The 16,667-nt window shown below is 47.7% G+C and overlaps 8 protein-coding genes across 8 annotated transcripts; 3 read left to right on the top strand and 5 right to left on the bottom strand.

Moving 5' to 3' along the window:
• Window positions 1–407: 407 nt before the first annotated feature.
• Window positions 408–1,059, bottom strand: LOC141568539 (histone H3.1). The gene has a single exon (XM_074318750.1). The coding sequence runs from the start codon at window positions 926–928 to the stop codon at window positions 518–520; it is 411 nt and encodes a 136-aa protein (XP_074174851.1). The 5' UTR covers window positions 929–1,059; the 3' UTR covers window positions 408–517.
• Window positions 1,060–2,055: 996 nt separating this feature from the next.
• Window positions 2,056–2,621, bottom strand: LOC109435949 (histone H2A type 1). The gene has a single exon (XM_019714188.2). The coding sequence runs from the start codon at window positions 2,584–2,586 to the stop codon at window positions 2,194–2,196; it is 393 nt and encodes a 130-aa protein (XP_019569747.1). The 5' UTR covers window positions 2,587–2,621; the 3' UTR covers window positions 2,056–2,193.
• A 3,771-nt stretch (window positions 2,622–6,392) lies between these two features.
• Window positions 6,393–6,849, bottom strand: LOC109435958 (histone H2B type 1-N). The gene has a single exon (XM_019714199.2). It carries the CDS (start codon window positions 6,820–6,822, stop codon window positions 6,442–6,444), a length of 381 nt encoding a protein of 126 aa, XP_019569758.1. The 5' UTR covers window positions 6,823–6,849; the 3' UTR covers window positions 6,393–6,441.
• A 243-nt stretch (window positions 6,850–7,092) lies between these two features.
• Window positions 7,093–7,662, top strand: LOC109435948 (histone H2A type 1). Its single transcript, XM_019714187.2, has one exon. It carries the CDS (start codon window positions 7,111–7,113, stop codon window positions 7,501–7,503), a length of 393 nt encoding a protein of 130 aa, XP_019569746.1. The 5' UTR covers window positions 7,093–7,110; the 3' UTR covers window positions 7,504–7,662.
• A 67-nt stretch (window positions 7,663–7,729) lies between these two features.
• On the top strand, window positions 7,730–10,550 carry LOC141568573 (histone H3.1). Its single transcript, XM_074318839.1, has one exon. The coding sequence runs from the start codon at window positions 8,796–8,798 to the stop codon at window positions 9,204–9,206; it is 411 nt and encodes a 136-aa protein (XP_074174940.1). The 5' UTR covers window positions 7,730–8,795; the 3' UTR covers window positions 9,207–10,550.
• A 1,890-nt stretch (window positions 10,551–12,440) lies between these two features.
• On the top strand, window positions 12,441–13,594 carry LOC141568557 (histone H4). Its single transcript, XM_074318788.1, has one exon. It carries the CDS (start codon window positions 12,498–12,500, stop codon window positions 12,807–12,809), a length of 312 nt encoding a protein of 103 aa, XP_074174889.1. The 5' UTR covers window positions 12,441–12,497; the 3' UTR covers window positions 12,810–13,594.
• Window positions 13,595–14,424: 830 nt separating this feature from the next.
• LOC141568476 (histone H4) lies at window positions 14,425–14,929 on the bottom strand. The gene has a single exon (XM_074318584.1). It carries the CDS (start codon window positions 14,896–14,898, stop codon window positions 14,587–14,589), a length of 312 nt encoding a protein of 103 aa, XP_074174685.1. The 5' UTR covers window positions 14,899–14,929; the 3' UTR covers window positions 14,425–14,586.
• Window positions 14,930–14,933: 4 nt separating this feature from the next.
• On the bottom strand, window positions 14,934–16,521 carry LOC109435965 (histone H3.1). Its single transcript, XM_074318583.1, has one exon. The coding sequence runs from the start codon at window positions 16,098–16,100 to the stop codon at window positions 15,690–15,692; it is 411 nt and encodes a 136-aa protein (XP_074174684.1). The 5' UTR covers window positions 16,101–16,521; the 3' UTR covers window positions 14,934–15,689.
• Window positions 16,522–16,667: the final 146 nt, after the last annotated feature.

Below are 16,667 nucleotides of genomic sequence, written 5' to 3'. Positions count from 1 at the left end.
TTTAAAAGATACTGAGGGGTCTTAACTCCTTGGCTTTTTCTTAAGCAGTACTGTCCTTGCCATCCAGGTTAAGGAATCCTTGATATGCCCCCTTCTCAGACACCCCCTACTTTCAAGAGAGAACATAATCTTAACTACTTGGCAATCAAATCTCTTTGCTAGACTCCACCTCGATGTTACCGTCATAACATCTCAATACAAAGTGCATGAAACATTGCAAAGCTTATTCTCCGGACCGTTTGTGATCTTGCTTCCCTCCACACCATGTTATCAGGTTTGGCCTAAATGAAACTAGTTCTTTACAGGTTTGGACACTACATGCACACTTTTCAACTTTCTTAAACCCCATTGATTTCAAGGTGCATAGAAGAAACAGCCAGTAACCACCCAAATGAATTGCTTAGTGCTAGAAATATTAAAATATCCTTTGTAATCGGCAATGAAATTACAACTGCTTTTAAGTGAAATTGTGGGTGGCTCTGAGAAGAGCCTTTGGGGACAAAGGGTGACCTTGATTTTAGGCCCGCTCTCCGCGGATGCGGCGCGCAAGCTGGATGTCCTTGGGCATGATGGTGACGCGCTTAGCGTGGATGGCGCACAGGTTGGTGTCCTCGAACAGCCCCACCAGGTACGCCTCGCAAGCCTCCTGCAGCGCCATCACGGCCGAGCTCTGGAAGCGCAGGTCCGTCTTGAAGTCCTGCGCGATCTCGCGCACCAGCCGCTGGAAGGGCAGCTTGCGGATCAGCAGCTCCGTGGACTTCTGGTAGCGCCGGATCTCGCGCAGCGCCACCGTGCCCGGCCGGTAGCGGTGCGGCTTCTTGACGCCGCCGGTGGCCGGGGCGCTCTTGCGGGCCGCCTTGGTGGCCAGCTGCTTGCGCGGCGCCTTCCCGCCGGTGGACTTGCGCGCTGTCTGCTTTGTGCGAGCCATGACGATCTCTGAGCTCAACTAGCTAATGCTGAAAGCAAGCTTCTGCACCGGTATATATAACGAGATTCCCGCTCTGATTGGGCCGGGCATCTGTCCATTACGCCTCGCCGGGACCGTATTGGTTGTTGGTGGAGCGCACTTCCTGATCACATGAGCTACCGATGTGTTCAGACCGAAAATTAACATCTTCCTGCCACCTATCCTCGCAGTTTCTGATGTTTTCAATCCTTTCTCGCCTCTACTGTTTTCGTGTCGTTTCTCTACAACGTTCTTTGCCTTTTCTAGGCAGAATTTAATGTAAATATTACAACGATGTATCTTGTTTGCTGAGGAAAGTTTTAAATTCTGGCACCTGAAACTGGCTTTCTTTTCATCTTTTTGAAAAAGCGCGCGCCAGATGTGATTGGCCAACTGATTTTCTTAGCTTCAATCAAATTCAGGAAGGCTAATTTCACATCAATGACTTGATTTCTCTCTTTAGAGATCTTTGAGATCTTCCAAGGCTTTTTTGTAGCTTTTCTAAATGCGCCAAGACGATTAGTAAATTGTCTAATATTAGAAATTACTCTGAAGTAATTTCACATCTGATATTAGAACTACATGAACACATGTACTTTATACTAACTGTACCATCCTCATATAAAAGCACTCCAGTACATTTCACAATTTCCCTGCGGTGTGAAACCGGGTCAAGAAAAAAAATCCTCACTTGTACACGGTACAAGATTACTGTGTGTGAGCCTTTTTCAAGTCCCGCTGAAGCCCGTGTTAAGCTTGGCCTAAAGGACAGGACTCCCGGACAGGCAGCACCGCATTCCTGTTTACAAGTGATTAGGTCCCAGCAGAGTTAGGGGAGAATTGCAGATGGGTTGTCCCATTAGGATGTAAAACAAGTGCTTTGAAGAAAGTTCAAAGACGGTTTTGTTGATCTGTCAGTTACTAGATTTGCATCTAAATATTTGCCTTTGGCGAAGCATTCCCCGTCTTTAGGCCGGCTGCACTGCTAGCCTTAATCACCAGACACAAAGTATCTGTGTCGTTTGTAACGAGCGGATGGTAACTTTTGTTTGTATTTTAACTTTCAAGTGGATGGGTTAGTTTCCTTTTTCTGGGGAGTTTACATACTGACATCTAACGACCGACTGCAGTATAGGGAACTTTCAGTCACCTGCCTAAGGAATAAACGAGCCCTTTCAGTGAAAAGTTGGGTGGCTCTGAAAAGAGCCTTTGGTTCGGACTGGACGTGCTGCCGAGTAAGGTCGCTTCTACTTGCCCTTGGCCTTGTGGTGGCTCTCGGTCTTCTTGGGCAGCAGCACGGCCTGGATGTTGGGCAGGACGCCTCCCTGCGCGATGGTGACCTTGCCCAGCAGCTTGTTGAGCTCTTCGTCGTTGCGGATGGCCAGCTGCAGGTGGCGCGGGATGATGCGCGTCTTCTTGTTGTCGCGGGCCGCGTTGCCCGCCAGCTCCAGGATCTCGGCCGTCAGGTACTCCAGCACGGCCGCCAGGTACACGGGCGCGCCGGCCCCGACCCGCTCGGCGTAGTTGCCCTTGCGGAGCAGCCGGTGCACGCGGCCCACGGGGAACTGCAGGCCGGCCCGCGACGAGCGCGTCTTGGCCTTGGCGCGCGCCTTGCCGCCTTGTTTCCCGCGTCCAGACATCAGTACATAAATAAGCACCAAACGCAACACGGAGAATTCACCACGATGGATGCGAAACCAGAATGAGAGAAGCATTTATAGTAAGTGGAGGTAGGCTGTAAGCAAGTTTCCTATTGGTTCCTTAGTTACTGCGAAGTAACCAATGGGAAGTCAGATCCTACATTCTTTATGTGCATACAGGACGTTGTTTTTATTTGCTCTAATCTAACCAGGCCTGATGAATTTTTAATCTTAATTGAATCCGTTTTTTCCCCCTCTAAACACTATTAAAGGCAGCGAGTAGCAGGAGTAATTGCCTTCATTGTCCTGACTTTTGGCTAGTGGTCCTTTCTGGGATTGTGACGAGTGATTTTGGAAATAAATAGATGCAGAGCAATTTCTAAGTAGATAACATTTAAGAGGTACTTCAATGCCAGGCACTTCTTTAACTCTTAAACCTCACAACAGAAAAGAGGAAGAAAGGAACATTTTCAATTCTATTGGTAGCCCAAGTGTTCTTAAACTATCTGAACAATGAAACTTGAAAGGAAGATCAGGATGCTTCAGCCCCTGACCCAGGATGACAAACAATCCTTCCGTTTGGAGCACATCTTGTGTGTGAGGTCTTCAGTGATCACCTTGAAGGTGTACAGAGTGAGGAGTGTCCTCATTTGGCACATTGCAAAACTGAGGCACCCAAATTGGTTTTCTTACCCTTCTGAAGGTGACACTGAGTTAATTAGACCAAGGCCTCTGAAATCCTGACAGGAAAAGCCTTTGTCATTTCCCAGTGCCATGCCCAACCATCCTACCCTCCAGTTCTCATGCAGAATTCTAATTATTTCAGAAAACTCACCCACCATCCTCCATGTCCTACTGCGTCCCTGCGGTTAGAGGGCTGAAAACAGCAAAATATATGGTTATTTATTTATTTATTTATTTATTTTGTTTAAAACACCCAATATATGGTATTTTTGTTTATATATATAGTAGCCCCAGTAGGCTAAGAAACATAGTTGGGTTTTTTTTTTTTTTAACACGAAGGTCAATTAGTAAAGGGCAGTTACCTACTTCTCTACAATGGAATGCAGTCATGAAAATGATGGTTAGTACCCGTCTTTATCAATTTAAAATAACAAAATTATGATCTCACTTGTATAATATTCATATCTGTGTATATAAACTTGCACAAAGTAAATTTCTGGAAGATTGGTAGCCAAAATGTCCTGGATGGTGGACTTGCAATCGAATCTTATTTATTTAAAATTATTTGTAGTGGTTATTATTTTAAAATAATGGGCAGGTTTTATTTTTCAAGGAAGTTTAAAAACTCATTTAAATGTATTAATTAATGTAAATGAAAAGCTAAGAAAAATACATTCAATGTTGCTGAGAGATGCCGAAGACAACATTGAGAAGTCCATGTCTTCTCGTCTGCCAAGAAGCAGGGGCCATGGCATTCCTTTTGTGCTAACTGTGCGTCCTCCTTCCCAGTCACGGACGGGTCTCTGGGCCTCCTGTCACCTGTGTCTTTGTGGACTTTTTTTCTTTCTTCAGAATTCTGTTAACTTCCCTTCAAATTCAAATTCTCTCCAGCCTCCTCCATCGGGTTCCAGGCGTCCAGAACTCTCCCAAGACAGGGACTCTTTCTTTCCCTCTAGAAATTCAGTTCTTCCAGTGTTCAGGCCCATCTTTGTTGGAGAAGGAGATAGTGAAAACTTTCCATGACTCAAAGTAGAATCGGGGATGTAGTGCAGGTTATTTTCCTCTCTTTGGTTTGTAACTCAGAGACTGCAGCTCCGGAGACAATGTGGGTGTTTATTAGGGAAAGGGGTGTATAAACCCTTCTGTTAATTAAGAAAGGGGTCTCAAGGGCTGGGGGCTTCTTACTAAATGCTATTCTTGTTAAACGTTAAAACGTAGCACAGTAATTGCAGACACTGGTGCAACCACATGAGCTTGACCAGAACCCAACTGGGTAAGTTTAGCAGACTGCAAAGAGAAAACAACATGTAATTGGCCAAATAGTGTATGTAAGCAATGGCTAAGCCTCCCTTCTGGCAGACAGCTTTGGGTATGAATACCATCTCCTTGCTCCCAGTAAATGAAGCTATCTAAGGACAATCGTCTGGTTCTTGAACAGAATATCTCAGGAGGTGAATCCCTTGAGATGTTCGGTAACACTTCTAGTATCTCTCAAGTTCATGGACTTGTCCTGTGGCCCTGCTGTGTTTAAAGTTGGTGCCAGATCAGAATCAATGGGGTGGATTTATGAATAATTTTCTGGCTTCTCACCACTCACCACTTTTCTTCAGAATCTACTACAAACTCCAGGCATCTGACTTTTTTCTTAATTTTCCACCAATTGTTAAAAATTAACCAGGTATCAGAATAGATGGCAAAAATAGCTTTGAGTTTGGGAGGCCTGGTTTTTGGTTTGAGCTTGTCAAGGGCATAGGTTCAGGTGTAATACAAATACTAGGAAGGATGAGAGAGAGTAAGGTAGAAAGCATGCAGGCAAAGTTATTAATGACAAGATGGGGAAAGTAATCCACACCTCAGGGGATCATTTTGGAGAAATATTACTACCCAGATTTCACCCCTTCAGGGGATTAAGACAATGGTTAGTGGTTCTTAAACTGTAGCCCGAGTTCAATAACAAAGTTGGGTTCTGTGTTTTGGGGGGTGGGGTGGGGAAGGGGGTAGGATCTTTTACAATCTGAAAAACAAAAATTAATTTGTAAGGCGTCTTTTCCACAACTATATTTTGCATATGCTGAGGGTTTCTCATACAGTGGTTAGCTGACATGTTTGGGAAATGGGAAAATGTAAGTTTTAATTTTCTTTTAAGAGGTGTCCTGTTTGAGAAATTCTACCTTAAATTTTTTTTCATGCAAAGACCCCATTGTAAGTTACCTATATAAAGTGCTCATAAAACGAAGGGAAAAAATTATTTTTTGTAATAAGTCAACAGCTGATTCTCCCTGCTCTTCAGTCCCCCAACCCCGAATCTACACCTGCCCCATTGACTTGTCTTCAACCCAGGGCCGCTCCGGTATTCTGGGGATTCTTTTTGGAGTCCCGGAAGTTTGAAAAAGGTTTACAAAGAAAAACCAGCACACGTTGTCCACACGCCCCCCGACCGCTGTAAGCCACGAGGAGGCGCCAGATGGGCAAGGGCGGGAAATTCAAACCCTTTGTCCCCGCTAGAGTTGGAGGCCACCCTCTCCTTCCCTTCAAGTGGCATCCCAGAACAGCCCAAGACCCAGGAAATGGGAGCCCAGATTTCTGGAATGCAGGAAAAATTCAAACGGCTTTAGCTTGCATGTTGCCATCGGCAAACCAGAGAAATTAGAGAAATCTCATCTGTAAACCAAGACCTCGAGACATTCCCGTAAGTGCCCACCGTAACCACGGGCGATTTTGCTTGTTTTTCGCCAAAAGCCCAGGCTAGACTGAGTTCCGACCCCAGAAAGAGACGTCCCCACCTTGTCCTTTGTGCCATAGGGACCTTTCCTCCACCCACCCTAAGACTGCCTGGATCGTGCCTTAGTCCCTACTCAGCAAACGTTTAACCGCTTCATTACCCCGAAAGTGCCAAGACACGTACTGCAAGTGCAGGTATAATAAGCACTTGGAGGCTTAGGGGAACAGGGCTGCAACACTACAGCAGTGTATTTCGGTTAAAGGCAAATGACCTCCCAGTTGAATCTCCCCTGAGTTTGCCTCAAGTAAGTTCACTTTCTTACCGGCAGGTTCCACAGAACTCAACCTATATAGCAGTTATGCCACTCAGACATGGCAGTTACAGCTCTCCTTCGACAAAATGGGTGGCTCTGAAAAGAGCCTTTGGATTCAAGAGTGCTGCACAGGCGCTCACTTGGAGCTGGTGTACTTGGTGACGGCCTTGGTGCCCTCCGACACGGCGTGCTTGGCCAGCTCCCCGGGCAGCAGCAGGCGCACGGCCGTCTGGATCTCCCGGGACGTGATGGTCGAGCGCTTGTTGTAATGCGCCAGGCGCGACGCCTCGCCCGCGATGCGCTCGAAGATGTCGTTGACGAACGAGTTCATGATGCCCATGGCCTTGGACGAGATGCCCGTGTCCGGGTGCACCTGCTTCAGCACCTTGTACACGTACACCGAGTAGCTCTCTTTGCGGCTGCGCTTGCGCTTCTTGCCATCTTTCTTCTGTGCCTTGGTCACCGCCTTCTTGGAGCCCTTCTTCGGGGCGGGCGCGGACTTTGAAGGTTCAGGCATAGCTCTCCCCACAAGTCTAAACTGCTTATCCTGCGTTCTACAGTTGTGTAGACTACGCAGCACATGTGTTTATATACAGTCTTCTATGTAAATGAAGACTGAGGAATTCTCATTTATGATTGGATGACCGGCACACCTCATTTTTCTCCCCCCTTTCTATTGGATAGACAATATTTTAGCCAATCAATTCTCTTACTACTTCATCCCTACACTGTCTATAAAAGGATTACTTAAGCGTAGGAATAGTTCATCCTTCTTGACACACTTTTTATAAGAACCTTAGTTGGCATGTCTGGACGTGGGAAACAAGGCGGCAAGGCGCGCGCCAAGGCCAAGACGCGCTCGTCGCGGGCCGGCCTGCAGTTCCCCGTGGGCCGCGTGCACCGGCTGCTCCGCAAGGGCAACTACGCCGAGCGGGTCGGGGCCGGCGCGCCCGTGTACCTGGCGGCCGTGCTGGAGTACCTGACGGCCGAGATCCTGGAGCTGGCGGGCAACGCGGCCCGCGACAACAAGAAGACGCGCATCATCCCCCGCCACCTGCAGCTGGCCATCCGCAACGACGAGGAGCTCAACAAGCTGCTGGGCAAGGTCACCATCGCGCAGGGCGGCGTCTTGCCCAACATCCAGGCCGTGCTGCTGCCCAAGAAGACCGAGAGCCACCACAAGGCCAAGGGCAAATAGAAGCGACCTTACTCGGCGGCATTTTCAGTAGGTCTAATCTGAACCAAAGGCTCTTTTCAGAGCCACACACCTTTCCACTAAAAGGGCTTGCATATTACTTAACTTAGGCCAGTAATTGACAATATCTTTTAATGCAGTCGGTCCCTAGATATCAGTAGACACTCCTGGAAAGAGAAAGTGACATCCATGTGGAAATTATAACGAAAGTTACCATCGCCCCATCAGAAACATACTTTGTCATGTAATTAAAGCCGTCAGTGCAGCCGGTCCTGAGGGTTAAACCGTGAGAAAAAGATCAGGGGGAAGAGCAATCCTTGGTCAAAAGTGAGTTTTAGACGTAAAGCTAGTAACCTACAGAGCAATAAAACCGCCTTTTCTAAACCCTTTCTTAGGAGTTTTGCATCTTAATAGGGCAACTAACACATCCGCAATTCGCTCCTCTCCACCTCTGCCGGGCCTTAATCATTTGGAAACGAATGCCTTGGTACCTGCCCTGGACACCTGTCTTTTAGGCCAAGCTTAAGACGGGTTTCGGCGGGGCTTGAAAAAGGCGCACACACTGGAATCTTGGACCATATACAAGTCTGAGGATGTTTTCTTAACCCCATTTCACACACCGCAGTGGAAATTTTGAAACGTAGTGGATGGAGTGCTTTTATATGAGGGTGCTATAGTTAGTGGAAAGTAAATACGTGTTCATGTAGTTCTAATATCAAGTGAAATTCAGAGTAATTTCTAATGTTAGACAGTTTACTAATCGTCTTGATGCATTTAGAAAAGCGTCGAAAACCTTGGACGATCTCTAAAATATCTAAATTTAAAGAGAAATCAAGAAGTTGACGTGGTATTAGCCTTCCTGAATTCGAGTGAGGCTAAGAAAATAATTGGCCAATCACATCTGGCGCGCGCCTTTTTAAAACGGTGAAAAGAAAGCCAGTTTCAGTTGCCAGAATTTAAAATTTTCCTCAGCAAACAGGATACATCATTGTAATATTTACATTAAACTCTGCTCAGAAAAGGAAAAGAACGTTGTAAAGAAACGACATGAAAACAATAGAGAGAAAGGATTGAAAACATCAGAAACTGCGAGGGTAGGTGGCAGGAAGATGTTAATTTTCCATCTGAACACATCGGTGGGTCATGTGATCAGGAAGTGTGCGCCGTTACCAACCAATACGGTCCCGGCGAGGCGTAATGGACAGATGCCCGGCCCAATCAGAGCGGGAATCTCGTTATATATACTGGTGCAGAACCTTGCCTTCAGCATTAGCTAGTTGGTACCGGAGGTCGTCATGGCTCGCACAAAGCAGACAGCGCGCAAGTCCACCGGCGGGAAGGCGCCGCGCAAGCAGCTGGCCACCAAGGCGGCCCGCAAGAGCGCGCCGGCCACCGGCGGCGTCAAGAAGCCGCACCGCTACCGGCCGGGCACGGTGGCGCTGCGCGAGATCCGGCGCTACCAGAAATCCACGGAGCTGCTGATCCGCAAGCTGCCCTTCCAGCGGCTGGTGCGCGAGATCGCGCAGGACTTCAAGACCGACCTGCGCTTCCAGAGCTCGGCCGTGATGGCGTTGCAGGAGGCTTGCGAGGCGTACCTGGTGGGTCTGTTCGAGGACACCAACCTGTGCGCCATCCACGCCAAGCGCGTCACCATCATGCCCAAGGACATCCAGCTCGCGCGCCGCATCCGCGGTGAGAGGGCCTAAATTGCTTTTACTACCAAGAGGTAACCCAAAACTAACCCAAAGGCTCTTTTCAGAGCCACCTACAATTACCATGAAAAGAGTTGGGAGCAAACTGCTGTAAAACTTAGTTCAAGCCCAGGTATTAAGTGATTTAACAATTAAGCCCAGGCTCACTACTGAATGTGTGCTGTGCGTGACTAATACAGATACGGTCATTTAAACTCCGTTTAACTTGCAATTTGCACCGATAAATCTGGCCAATCCTTTATTTGGTGAGAGCCTTCAGAAGCTATTAACAAGCCCTCCACTCCAACCAGGGTGGGGTATTGGACCTCCTTCGGGCAACGCAGGGTCTGTATCGTGTCACTTTGGCTGACAGCACCGAGTGTAGTCCCCAGCCTGGGTCTTGGCGATACACAGTGGAGGCCCTTCGTGGACGAAGTGAATAGGTCTGTTCAGAGAGCTCCGTGTCGTGGCAAGAACTACACTGCCCCGCTTTCCCAGCAGTTTATTGGTGAACAACTGCAGTCTTGCTCAGAAATCGTCAGTTATGGAACCCAAGAAATGCACAAATACCTGGAATATAGCTCTGCAGTATTTTTACGTCTCGAAGCAAAATTGTTAGTGATGAAAGCACCAAAAGGTGCCTCCCACGTGAGTGGGTTGACAGGATTATTAGACTCCCAGTCCTCATTGTAGCAATTCTGGATCTTTCCCAAATAGTGTTTAAGATTTAAGGCAAGGATACAAGATTTTTAAAAACGGGGGTGGTGTAAGGGAAGAAACAAAACCATCCCTGTACGTGAAAGTTTTTAATGGCTATTTGTAATAGCCTGAAAGTGGCAACAGTTTAGCAGTTCCACTTACACATGATCACACAAATTCCGTACATCCATACAAGTGAATCCTACTAGCAATAAAAATGGAGGCTATTGGTATACATAACAAGCTGGCTGGATCTCAAGGGCATAACTATTAGTGACAAATGGCCAGTCTCAAAGGTTACATGTTGTATTATTACATTGATGTAACATTTTCAAAATGAAGAAACCAGAGATGGATAACAGGTTAGTGATTGATCCAGGACGGGAGAGAAAGGTGGGTGCCTGTGAGCATGAAGGGGTAACACAGAGTTCCTTGGTGATGATGGAACAGTTTTGTTCCAGCCCTACGGTGGTGGTTCCAAGAATCTACTCATGGAAGATTGCACAGGACCCTCCTCACTTACTCACAGACGCGTAAATGAGAGCATGTGAAAACTGGTGAGAACTGAATAAGGATAATTGTGTAGGAGATCACCATTAGGGGAAACTGGGTTAAAAGGACTCTATTTGAAGTTAAGAAATAAGAAATTAAAAAAAAAAAAAAAAAAAAAAAAAAAAATTAAAAAAAAAAAAGCGGTAACAATTCTTTAGCATTTGCTACTTTGTATTGCTTAGGATTCTATGGTTTCCTTAACAAATTAATGGGATTCTTTTCATAAAACAGCAGTTTGTTGCTTTTTTCGGGTTGTTTTAGTTATGACATCCATTTGGTTGGGATTCGGTTCATTTATGTTGGTACATGATTTTGGAAATATTGCTGCCCTTACCTCAATAGGAAATTGAGTTTCAAAAGTTGATATTTGTAATCTGAATTTTCTGATGGATACTTGGTTGAGTTAACCCGTGGTGCTTAGGAGAATGTGCTTGGTACCTCATAAATGCACAATGGTAAAGAAGAAAACATCACAGACCCAAAATGGCGTCCCTTGTGCTAAATGCCCCAAATACCCAAACCAGATTTCATACTTGATCTAACTGCAGTTTCAAACTCAGAAATGTAATCAACCAGTCTGGAATTTTCTGGTCAAGCACCACTAAACAGTATGTCTTAGGAGCCCTCTCTAACCCCTCCCCCACCCAAAAGAGTCAATCTGCATGATAAAAACCTCTTTCTGCTTCACCCGCTGAAAACATGTAGAGGCCCAAGAGCAAGCCTTTCTTTTGTTAGTAGCTCCCTTGCCCTGCCCTTGCCCCTCTGAAAAGTTTCCATTTTTAGAGCCCCTCAGATCGCCATTCCAGGCGGTAAATGGGATGTTGCCCGATCCATGAGTTGCTTAATAAAATTAGATCTTCCAATTTACTCAGCTCAATACTTTTCTGACAGTACAGATCATCTCCTATTTTTGCATACTCTATTGCATTCTGAAGACATTTATCTTAATGGTCTCATATACTAGCTTAGCATTTTTTTTTATAATGCAAAAAGATAGGAATGCCCACATTTTTATTAATATTTCTGGCACTTGCATAAAATCCCTTTGCCTAGCTTCAGAGTTGAGGAGCGCTGTGCTGGAATTCCACGCAGCAGCCCTAGGAAAGCAATCTCCCCTCCTCCCTGTGTCTTACGTAAGAGGAACAGCATTAGCCCCTGGCAATTTTCATCCTTTCCCTCTTCAATCCTTCGTTTTTCAAATGCATGTACTCAGTGTAAATGATAGCACTGGACATACGGTGTTTGTTACATGGGAAACGTTTTCAAATCCTTCCATGTGCTTTCATCCTGTCTGTCATTTATAAATCATTTGTTTTTAAAAGAAAACCAGGGCAATGGATAGGAATTTATTGTCAACGAACTAGAGGCCAGTCATTCTGCTTTTACAACTCAGTTATCAACAGCGGTTTGTCCTTTTTAGTGACAAGACCACTAACGGATTAACTAACAGACACGCCACCGTTAACAGCTTGAGAGCAGCAACTTAGAGATTCTAAACCCCAAACCTGGTTGGGTTGCTTGGAAATATTTTTGCCAATTCCTTTTTTAATATGCAAGTAGGGTTTATTAGTGATACATTCTCAGGGAAGAGAATGGGCCTAGCAGAGGTGGGGGAGAGGGAGAGAGAGAGGAAGGGAGAGCGACAGAGAGACAGAGAGAGAGGAGAGAGAGAAGGAATGAATAGGCCAGAGAGCAGGGGCAAAAAAAAAAAGCTGCCAATTCCTGTTTCTTGTGATTTGGGCTTTGTCAAATCCCATTCAATTCCCGTGTGGAAAAGATCCAAGAATATGCATGGGATGGATAGAGTTACACACACACACACACACACACACACAGAAAGGAGGCAATTCCTGTACGTGTTTGGCACCCTGATTAGAATTTCTTATTTTCTTATCACCAGCAAATCTTCGATTCCCGCGTTTACTAGGGGCGGGGACTCAGGGCGGTTTCCCGCCTTTTCCTGTCTTTCGGTTTCAAACGAGGTCCGCCCACTTGTTATTTAAAAGGCTGCAGCAGCCAGTGCCAGGCAGACGTCGCAGAGTCTGGTTCCTCATCATGTCTGGTCGCGGCAAAGGCGGCAAGGGACTCGGGAAGGGCGGCGCCAAGCGCCACCGCAAGGTCCTGCGCGACAACATCCAGGGCATCACCAAGCCCGCCATCCGGCGCCTGGCCCGGCGCGGCGGCGTCAAGCGCATCTCCGGGCTCATCTACGAGGAGACCCGCGGGGTGCTGAAGGTGTTCCTGGAGAACGTGATCCGGGACGCCGTCACCTACACGGAGCACGCCAAGCGCAAGACGGTCACGGCCATGGACGTGGTCTACGCGCTCAAGCGCCAGGGCCGCACCCTCTACGGCTTCGGGGGCTGAGTTCGACCCCGTAAGTTCGCTTTCTGCAGCAATCCAAAGGCCCTTCTCAGGGCCACCGAACTACTCAAAAGGAAAAGCTGTGAGATACAACCATTACCTAAGTCTTGGTTTTTAAAGTTAAACGCTGTTATTGAATTTAAGGAAGAGACATCGTTTCTGACTCGGTAGTGAAATGAAATCTGGCCAGACCCCTGTAAACACGTAAGTCCCTTCCTAAGTCGCCAGTGTTTTCCCCAGTCCAGACCCATTCAGTGGGTGCAGGAATAATCGAACTCAAAAAGTAAAAACTGGTGAGAGAGAGTCGCGTCCGGAAACATCGCCGGTGCTGCAAGCCTCATGAGGCCAATGCTCAGGTGTAACGACTGTTCAGCTTGTCCTTGTTACGAGTTAAACATAAATAGCTACCTAGACAATCTACCTAGTCCCTTTTGATTGGCAATCCATTGCTTCCACTCCTTTACTGTAACAACGCGATGGGTTGTGTTGAAGTCTTTGTTGATCACATCAGTTTCACCATCACCTACGCATATGCTTATGCCCAAGTTTTTATCCTAGTCCGGACCTCTCCCCTGAACTCAGTAATATCATTTATCAGTATTCTGTATTTCCTCGTGTCAGACCTGTCAGCAGAGGCCGGCTGTAGTTTGTTTCTTAAGCAGCCATCAATACTTTTCTCAAAGATACAGATTTTTCAGTTGGCTGAATTATTCTGAGGACCTACTTTTAAAAACTTTTTATAACTATATTGCAGTGTTTGAGTTGTCCATAATAAAAAACGAGGGGGAAAATGTTAGGATTATTGCAGGCGATTAAGAGGGAGATGAGCAGGCATGCGGAGGGCGGAGGGAGGTGGGCGAGAGCCCACCGCGAGCCTGGCGCGCAGGAGCGAGCGCCTCCTTTACACGTGCCAACTTCGGCCCTCCGACTCCTGGGAAGTTACGGGCCCGTTAGTACACTGGCTCCCGGGTGTGGTAACTACAGGGAGCGGTAACTTACAAACTGCGTGGCCTCAGGCTTAGGGAGGGACTCAGCCTGAGAACAGGAATCAGCAAGGCCCAATTAGCGCCATTTAACCCCAAGGACCCAGGTTTGGGGGTGACGGCACTCAGCTGGTGCCTGGGGAGGGTGGAGAGAGGGGAGGACGGTGGGGAGGGGCAGTGTGCCGATCCTTCCTAACATGGATCTGGGCCAACATATTAGGAATGAACACCCAGCGTTTTGCTGGCAACATCAGGTTTTAATCATCTGGTTTCTGTGGGCGGCTGGCAGAACCCTCGCAGGTTTCTGTAGTTTCTCCGCTTATTGGATGACCCGGCCTAACGAGCTCGGCGGCGTTTCCAGGACTTCCCGTCACTGCAGACTGCCTACTCGGCGGCACCGCGGCCCGTAGTGGATCCTCTCACAGGGATAGGGGGTGGATGGGAACCCTGCCGGAAAGTTGGGGGCTCCGGAACTTGACCTCCTCCATTGGGAGCCCGGAATTGGCAGGTAACCGTTTTGTTTATTGCCGCCTGACCCGCCAGAAGCCTCTCCTCCCCGATAGGCTGGGGGGGCCGTTTGTCCTGGGTCCCTGCACAGACTGGCCGACGACTGTCGTGGAGTTGTCACCGTCCCGTCTGCAGTCGTTGCTAAAGGCAAACGCGCTGGAATTAAACCCAAAGACACGACCAGAGAAACCAGAGCACAAAGGCAGAGCACAGCTCCTCCCTAGAGGCAGTGGGCGGCCCTGAAAAGGGCCTTTGGTTTTGCTGCAGAAAGCGAGCTTGCGGGTTCGGACTCAGCCCCCGAAGCCGTAGAGGGTGCGACCCTGGCGCTTGAGCGCGTAGACCACGTCCATGGCCGTGACCGTCTTGCGCTTGGCGTGCTCCGTATAGGTGACGGCGTCCCGGATCACGTTCTCCAGGAACACCTTCAGCACCCCGCGGGTCTCCTCGTAGATGAGCCCGGAGATGCGCTTGACGCCGCCGCGCCGGGCCAGGCGCCGGATGGCGGGCTTGGTGATGCCCTGGATGTTGTCGCGCAGGACCTTGCGGTGGCGCTTGGCGCCGCCCTTCCCGAGCCCCTTGCCGCCTTTGCCGCGACCAGACATGGCTTTGCAAGTAGCGAACTAAAAGCAGGAGACAAAGGGGTGAGTCGTTCCTTATATAACTACTTCTTCCCCTTAATCGCCCCTCCCTCAGTAGAAAGAGAATGAGAAGCCCGTGGGAGGGACATGTGACGCCAACAGCCTCCTCTCTTGACCCCTCCTCCAAATCCAGGAACTCCAGGGGATGGGAGGATGCGCCGGAGCCCAGCTCGAAGGAGCGTTGGCCTTTGCATAAATAACTACTCTGAGGACCTAGGAGGAATAAGTTCACGTTATGGCTCTAAAAATATTTTAGAAAGGAGAAAATACTTTAAAGGGCATATTATTTCAAAGTAAAATTTGGGAATCGCGAAACACCAAGTTTAAATTTAGAAATGAAACTTGAGCAGTTAATAAGTTACTGACTAGCCAGGCTTTAAGGGCTTTAATTTGTATGTTTTGCTTTCGTAAAGCTTTGTACACTTCCTGTTCACCTGTTTTAAATGATGGTGCTGAGGCCGTATTTTAACTTTTGAAATGTCAGTTCTTTCGCGTTCCTCTTAAGATTTCACTGGCTCTCTCAGGACTTACGTGGACAGTAACATTTTTAACATTTGTAAGACCAGCTTGTTTCCCTAAGCAAGGGTTTATATAACTCATCACCCGGCAAAATACTGTCTGCATACCTTTCCATTTCCAAGCTTAAGACTAGTTATACTAAACGAGAGGTAGGTAGGCAGTGGTTTTTACAGCCACTTTGAAAACGTGGGTGGCTCTAAAAAGAGCCTTTGGGAACGAATGGGTGACTTTGAGGTTCAGGCCCGCTCCCCGCGGATGCGGCGCGCGAGCTGGATGTCCTTGGGCATGATGGTGACGCGCTTGGCGTGGATGGCGCACAGGTTGGTGTCCTCGAACAGACCCACCAGGTACGCCTCGCACGCCTCCTGCAGCGCCATCACGGCCGAGCTCTGGAAGCGCAGGTCCGTCTTGAAGTCCTGCGCGATCTCGCGCACCAGCCGCTGGAAGGGCAGCTTGCGGATCAGCAGCTCCGTGGATTTCTGGTAGCGCCGGATCTCGCGGAGCGCCACCGTGCCCGGGCGGTAGCGGTGCGGCTTCTTGACGCCGCCGGTGGCCGGGGCGCTCTTGCGGGCCGCCTTGGTGGCCAGCTGCTTGCGCGGCGCCTTCCCGCCGGTGGACTTGCGCGCCGTCTGCTTTGTGCGAGCCATAACAAGTAAATCTTAGAAACGTGCACCAAGCACCTCAGGAGAAGTAGTTGCCTGATTACTTTTATTTATAGGACGTACGGTGTAGTGATTGGATGAGACAAATGCTTAGTTATTACGCTCCAGGCTCTGATTGGTGAATCTGTACACTTTCCAACAACCGTGCATTTTATTGTACTATAGTCTATCTTTTGCTCTTCCTTTCACTTTTGTTTTCTTACCCCATCTGATTTTTAAACTCTGAATGCAATACTTTGAGCATTCCATTTTCGTAAAACTAAAATAATTGGATTAATTGGTACTCTAGCTTTTCAATTCTGTGTATCTCCTTAGTTCTTGGGAAAGAAATGGAATTGCCCCCCAATGTACACTACCTGCGCCATAACCCAATATTGGATGATAAGTTTCCGAAACCTATTATGAAAAGGACCCTTTGCATTGCTAAAATTTACTGAAGAAGTTTGTCACTGCAAGACAATCTTCAGCAGATTAAAAAAAAAGTGTTTACAGGAATATTCCCTGTAATTAGGCACCTTTTGGTTAAATGTTTATACTCTGAGTTGTATACTT

The sequence above is a fragment of the Rhinolophus sinicus genome, linkage group LG14 (assembly GCF_036562045.2).
Source record: "Rhinolophus sinicus isolate RSC01 linkage group LG14, ASM3656204v1, whole genome shotgun sequence".
Taxonomy (NCBI): Eukaryota; Metazoa; Chordata; class Mammalia; order Chiroptera; family Rhinolophidae; genus Rhinolophus; species Rhinolophus sinicus.
The sequence above is the reverse complement of the archived record's forward strand: the minus strand, read 5'-3'. Positions and strand labels throughout refer to the sequence as shown.

Bases quoted from the DNA above. Each gene is read 5' to 3' on its own strand.
- LOC141568539 (XM_074318750.1), bottom strand. From the start codon at position 928: ATGGCTCGCACAAAGCAGACAGCGCGCAAGTCCACCGGCGGGAAGGCG.
- LOC109435949 (XM_019714188.2), bottom strand. From the start codon at position 2,586: ATGTCTGGACGCGGGAAACAAGGCGGCAAGGCGCGCGCCAAGGCCAAG.
- LOC141568573 (XM_074318839.1), top strand. From the start codon at position 8,796: ATGGCTCGCACAAAGCAGACAGCGCGCAAGTCCACCGGCGGGAAGGCG.
- LOC141568476 (XM_074318584.1), bottom strand. From the start codon at position 14,898: ATGTCTGGTCGCGGCAAAGGCGGCAAGGGGCTCGGGAAGGGCGGCGCC.
- LOC109435965 (XM_074318583.1), bottom strand. From the start codon at position 16,100: ATGGCTCGCACAAAGCAGACGGCGCGCAAGTCCACCGGCGGGAAGGCG.
- LOC109435948 (XM_019714187.2), top strand. From the start codon at position 7,111: ATGTCTGGACGTGGGAAACAAGGCGGCAAGGCGCGCGCCAAGGCCAAG.
- LOC109435958 (XM_019714199.2), bottom strand. From the start codon at position 6,822: ATGCCTGAACCTTCAAAGTCCGCGCCCGCCCCGAAGAAGGGCTCCAAG.
- LOC141568557 (XM_074318788.1), top strand. From the start codon at position 12,498: ATGTCTGGTCGCGGCAAAGGCGGCAAGGGACTCGGGAAGGGCGGCGCC.